Source organism: Apis dorsata, unplaced genomic scaffold (assembly GCF_000469605.1).
Source record: "Apis dorsata unplaced genomic scaffold, Apis dorsata 1.3 scaffold_920, whole genome shotgun sequence".
Classification (NCBI taxonomy): domain Eukaryota; kingdom Metazoa; phylum Arthropoda; class Insecta; order Hymenoptera; family Apidae; genus Apis; species Apis dorsata.
In genome coordinates, this window is record NW_006264031.1 from 27,305 (window position 1) to 33,649 (window position 6,345).

Genomic DNA, 6,345 nt, shown 5'->3' on the forward strand with positions numbered 1-6,345 from the left:
CATATAAATTAAATAAAATACAATGTAAAATATAAAATTTAGTTTTATATTTATATTTATATGTATTTTATGTTAATAATTTAGATTTTATTATATTAATAATATGTTAATAATTTAATTATAATGTAAATTCATTTTATTTATAGTTTTAAAACATCATCAAATTCGTAATTATGCTACAACAGCAAATGTATTAGACAATTTACCAAAAAAGAAAAAAATTAAGAAAAAAACAAAAAATTATGCTGAACTATTAGCAGGTAAAATTTAATATTAATTTTGAATAAATGAATTTAAAATATTTTTTAATATAATATTATTCTATTGTAGTAACAAATAAAACGGCAAGTAATAAAAGGACTGAAGTACAAAAATTAACAGCACGTGATTTGTCCATGTTTGTCGATAACACTAATACTATAAATAATTCATACAATGATAATGACTCTATATTTAATCATTCTCTTAATTTAAACTTTACTGAAGATTATTATGATTTTTATGATAATGAAATTTATTTAAATTTTGTAAGTTATATTTATTTATTTTTTATTGACTATTTTAGATCATGTTTTATTTAAAATATTAAGATATGAGATAATTATTTAAAAATGGTAATGTAATATATTTAAAATTTCGAATTATTAAAAAATAAATTGAATTATTTTTAAAAATAATGTATAAAAAGTATAGAGATAAAAGAAGTAATTTATTTTTGTAAATAACAATTATAATAATATATTATTTGTGAAATATTAATCATATTACTATAATTATTATATTATTAAACTTATTTATTTTTTAATTGATTAATAGGAAAATAATATAGATATTAATAATGAAAATGAAATGAAAAATTACAAAAATTTTCATAATAAAAAGAAAAATAATTCAAATATTTCTAATAAAACTAAAAATAATTTTATCACTCATTTTATTAAAGAGAATAAATTAATAAAAAGTAATAAGATTAATGATTTAAGTATGTAAGTATAATAAATATTTATTTTTTTATTTATCAAAATGATACATAATAGTATTTATTAAATTCACTTTGCATGTTTTTTATAATTAGACTATCAATGTTTATATAAATTTATGGATTTTCATAAAATATATTTTCATAAAATATATTTCATATTTTATATGGATTTTCAAAGAAATGGAATTTAAAGTTATAAAGATAAATATAATTAATTAAATAATTTAATTTGAAATATTTTTACATATTCTAATTTTATATAAATATATAGAGATTTATAGTTTATTCAAATTGATATTATTAAGATATTATCAGAATGATATGTAATTTCATTGAAAAATGTACATATTTCAATTTGATTGTAAATTTGATTCTGTCAAAAAAGAAAATATTTATCATTGCATTATGTTAGTTATTTAAAAGTTATAAAAATTCACATAGATTAATTATTACTCTATTTTTGAAATTATTATAATAAAAATATATTAGATAGAAATTAATCAATTAATTTTTTTTATAATATTAAAATTATAATATAAAATTTATTATATAAATTTTTTTATAATAAATATAAATATAATAAAATTCACAAAATATATCTTTCTTTCTTATATTTCATTGATTTATTATATATTTAATATATTAAATATATGCTTATTGAATATATTTTATTACTTATTAAATGCATTAATTATTATTTTTATTCAGAAATGCACAACAAAAAAATATAAATTTACATAAAACTGAAAATAATAATAACTGCAATAAACATAAAATAAATTATGTTGAAAATTTAATAGTACATATACAAATTTATTTAAATTGTGGTTTGTTAAATAGAGCAAATAATATATTAATGAAATATAGAAAGAAATATATTCAAAATTGTGATAAAAACATTGAACTTTATAATATGCTTTTGGAAGCTTATGCTTCTAGAAGAAAAGTAACAAAAGTTTTAGAGTTATATAATATGATAAAAGAAGATTCCTTAACTCCAACACCACAAACTTATGTATATATATTTGATGTTTTGGGGAAAGAGTCTACAAGATCTGATCAAATTGGTAATTATATATATTTTTATATTAATTTTTAAAAATAAATTTTTTATCTATAAAATATTTATATACTAATAATCTTTTTTATTTTTAGAACTATTAAAAAAATTCAATAATGAAAAGAATAATTATAATATATCTTTCAATGACATCATTAATAAATCATATTTTAAAAATGATCAACAAGAAAATGTATTAAAAGCAATTAGGATATTAATGCCAAACTTTAAACCTTCCTCTATAAATATAGATACAATGTACAATTGTAATCTTCTAAATCAAATTCCAATGTCAAATAATTATGAAAGTCCAGTGAAAGAATTATTAACTAATAAAAAATTAAATGATCTTTTAAAAATACAACTTCAAAATGAATTAGCAATTGAAATACAGATACCAAGTATTAAAATAAATGAAAAAAATATAAATGCTGATGTAGTAAGATATTATTATATAATACTTTATTATTTAATATTTCAAATATATCTTTCTATTATTACTTATTACTTATTATAAATTTAATTATGATTTTATCTTCAAGATGTAATATCAGTTTTTTTTTTCTATATATTAGGAGGAGAGAATTATGGAACTAGAAAATTATTGGAAAAAAGTAGCATTTACAGCTTTTGAAAAAAACTTAAAATGTTTAAAAGAAAAGGAATGCCAACAACATAATTTGATGGTTTTATATCCTTTTTTAGAAGTTTTGAATAAAGAACACTATATAAATGCTATATTGCGAGAAATTAAACAATTAGCCATAGGACCTGATACTTATAGTACATCTCTTAAATTATTATATGTAACAGTAGGAAAATATATTTATAGAAAATATGAGGTATGAAATTATTTTGATATATTTGTTAATAAAATATTTATGTATTTTATTTCGATTTTAATGCATTAAATTTTTATTTTTATAATTTACAGATTGAAACAAAAAAAAAAGCTGGAATTATAGATAAAATAATTAATATTTATTTAAAATATCTTGAATGGTATTTACATCCAGAAAATAAGGCATATTTAAATAATATGAATAATCGTACTATGTGGCAATATTTTAAATATAAAGAAGCAAAATATGATGAATCTTTAAATTCTATTTGTTTACAATGGCCTATAGATATAATTACAAATATTGGTAAATTTTTATATAAAATTATTTTGAATGATATAATGCTTCAACCTGAGATGTTGAAAGGGCAAGATATAAAACATTCTATTCCTGCATTTTATACGTTGTTTAGAAATAAAGGAAATTATTTATCAGAACAGGTTTGTATATGCAAATTAAATATTGAAATATTTGAAATTTTACAGCATCTGATATTGCTTTTTGAGAATAACAGATTTTATTTTTTGATTTGTAGAAAATCAAAAAAATTTTTTTCATATATAAAATTAAATATTATATAAATATTCTTTCAATAATTCATTTTTATATTACAGATTAAACCTCATCCTTTTTTATCAAAATTATATAAAAAATTGCATATAGAAACATTAACATTTGATGCACATTTTTTACCTTCTTATAGTCCACCAGTTCCATGGACTTCGATACATTCAGGAGGATATCTTATAACAAAAACCAACTTTATAAGATCTCCTAACATTGTAAGTTTTCTATTTCAATTTATTTTTTAAATATATATGTAATAAAAAAATGTTTATTATATTTATATAATGTATAATATTTTGAAGATTATTTTGAAGATATTTAATAATATATAATATATAAACATAATTTTCGTACTTGTTATTTAGGATTATCAATTTCAAACTACAAAATCTAATCAATTATTTCCTGTATTTGATTCATTGAATCAAGTTAGTTCTATTCCATGGAAAGTTAATACTGCTATACTCGATATTGTAATTAAGGTAAATTTCTATTATTATAATTGTTTAATAAATTATTATCAATAACAAATATTAAATATTATTATTATAAATAATTCTTATTTATATATTTTTATTCTATTTTTCATAATAAGATTTTTCAAGATGGTGGTTCTGTTGAATTAAATGTTCCTCAATCAGTTTCTGTATTATCTCCACCATGTCTCTTAAATAAAAATGCTACTATTGAAGAGAAGCAAAAAATAGCAATAGCTATAGCCCAATATAGACAAAAAAAGAATGATACATATTCTCTATGGTGTGATACTCTTTATAAGCTATCTATTGCTAATCATGTATGTTATTTATTTTAATATAATAATTTATTTTTATTAAATTATTAATAATTAAATTATCATTATATTAGATATGAAATAGTTATATTAAGAATTTTAATTAATTCTTTAATTCTATATTCTATATTTTTAATTATTGTTAATTATAATTAATTTAATTTATTGTTAATTATAATTTTTAATATTTTTACATATTTTCCTATTTTGTTTATGTGCATATATATCTATGAGTATATAATAATTATTCTTATTTTAAAGTTTAGAAACGAAATATTTTGGCTACCATATAATTTGGATTTTAGAGGAAGAGTTTATCCAATTCCTCCTTATTTAAATCATTTATCATCTGATTTGGGTCGTTCTTTGCTTTTATTTGCAAAGGGAAAACCTCTAGGACCAAATGGAATAAATTGGTTAAAATTACATGTTATTAATTTAACTAATTTTAAAAAGGGAACTTCTCTTAAAGAACGTCTTGAATATGCAAATCAAAATATGGATAATATAATAGATAGTGCTACTAAACCTTTAACTGTAAGTTATTATTTAAAAAAAAATTTTTTTTAATTTATTAAAAGATAAAATGTATAAAATAATTTTAATTAGAATTAGTATTTGTATTGCAAAGGGTAAAATGTGGTGGAAACAATCAGAAGAACCATGGCAAACTTTAGCTGGATGTATAGAAATAGCAAATGCATTAAAATCACCAAATATAGAAAAATATATAACTTCGTTTCCAGTACATCAAGATGGAAGTTGTAATGGACTGCAACATTATGCAGCTCTTGGTAAAGATCAAATTGGTGCAGAAAGTGTTAATTTATATCCATTTGATGTTCCAAAAGATGTATATTCTGAAGTTGTATCTATTGTAAGTTTTTACATATTTAAGATATTATGTTGATTTAAGATATTTAAGATATTATATAAAAATGTAAATATTTTCAAGGAAAAAATATTCATTTACATTTTAGATTGAAAATCGACGACAAATTGATGCAAAAAATAATGTTAAGGTTGCGCAATTATTAGAAGGATTTATAAAAAGAAAAATAATAAAACAAACAGTAATGACAACAGTGTATGGTGTAACAAAATATGGTGCAAAACATCAAATAGCAAGACAGTTACGAGGTATACATTTAATTATATTTCTCTCTTTTTATCTTTCTCCTCTCTTCTCTTCTCCCTCTTTTCCCTCCTTCTCCCTTTAATACAGGCACAATAGATATATTTATTAAACATTTTTATATTAATAAGTACTGTAATATTAATATTTTATGTAGATACACCAAATTTTCCACAAGAATATATTTGGCCTGCTAGTATTTATTTGACTGAATGTACATTTCACAGTTTAAGAAAAATGTTCAAAAGTGCAAGAGAAATTCAAGATTGGTTTACAGAATGTGCTCGGATTATTTCTTCTATATGTCGTGAAAATGTAGAATGGATTACTCCATTAGGTCTTCCTATTGTACAACCTTATATGAAGCAGAAATCAAATATATATATTAAAGAGAGAAATGGGTTAGTAAAAGTATATAGTTTATTTAATAAATATTATGTACTTCAAATTGATTTCATTGTTTAATATTTTAACATTTAGAAATAATATTTTTAAAAATGATTTTTTTTATATATATAGGAAATCTGATACAATAAAACAACGGAATGCATTTGCACCAAATTTTATACATTCTTTAGATTCTACTCATATGATGCTTACTAGTTTACATTGTAATTCAGAAAATATTACTTTTGTCTCAGTACATGATTGCTTTTGGACTCATCCTTGCACTGTAGATGCTATGAACAAAGTAAGTAAAATTTAACTTTATAAGTAAAATGAAAGTAATTTATATTATTAAATTTTTTGTTTTCTTATATATGAATAATTATTATATTTTTTATAGATATGTAGAGAACAGTTTGTAGCTCTTCATTCTAATCCTATCCTTGAAAATTTAGGTAAATTTTTCATAAAACGATATTTATCAAATGATATTTATGAGTAAGTATTTACAATTTAATATTCACAAAAATAAAATATATATAGATTATATATTTATATTAATATTTTTATATTAATAGT

The 6,345-nt window shown here is 18.9% G+C and overlaps 1 protein-coding gene across 2 annotated transcripts in view; it reads left to right on the forward strand.

Annotated features, from left to right (window-relative positions):
* The first annotated feature begins 1,614 nt into the window (after nt 1–1,614).
* The window catches only part of LOC102674621 (DNA-directed RNA polymerase, mitochondrial), a 5,302-nt gene continuing 571 nt past the window's right edge, over nt 1,615–6,345 (forward strand). Inside the window, exons 1-13 of one of the 2 annotated variants that reach the window (XM_031514173.1) lie at nt 1,615–2,049; nt 2,138–2,481; nt 2,618–2,884; nt 2,977–3,324; nt 3,499–3,666; nt 3,817–3,933; nt 4,047–4,247; nt 4,506–4,781; nt 4,876–5,121; nt 5,225–5,384; nt 5,537–5,780; nt 5,899–6,070; nt 6,167–6,264. In XM_031514173.1, the coding sequence (XP_031370033.1) occupies nt 1,839–2,049; nt 2,138–2,481; nt 2,618–2,884; nt 2,977–3,324; nt 3,499–3,666; nt 3,817–3,933; nt 4,047–4,247; nt 4,506–4,781; nt 4,876–5,121; nt 5,225–5,384; nt 5,537–5,780; nt 5,899–6,070; nt 6,167–6,264 (2,852 nt within the window). In that variant the 5' untranslated portion in view covers nt 1,615–1,838. The remainder of the gene's footprint in view (nt 2,050–2,137; nt 2,482–2,617; nt 2,885–2,976; nt 3,325–3,498; nt 3,667–3,816; nt 3,934–4,046; nt 4,248–4,505; nt 4,782–4,875; nt 5,122–5,224; nt 5,385–5,536; nt 5,781–5,898; nt 6,071–6,166; nt 6,265–6,345) is intronic. The other variant, XM_031514175.1, reaches the window with a different exon arrangement.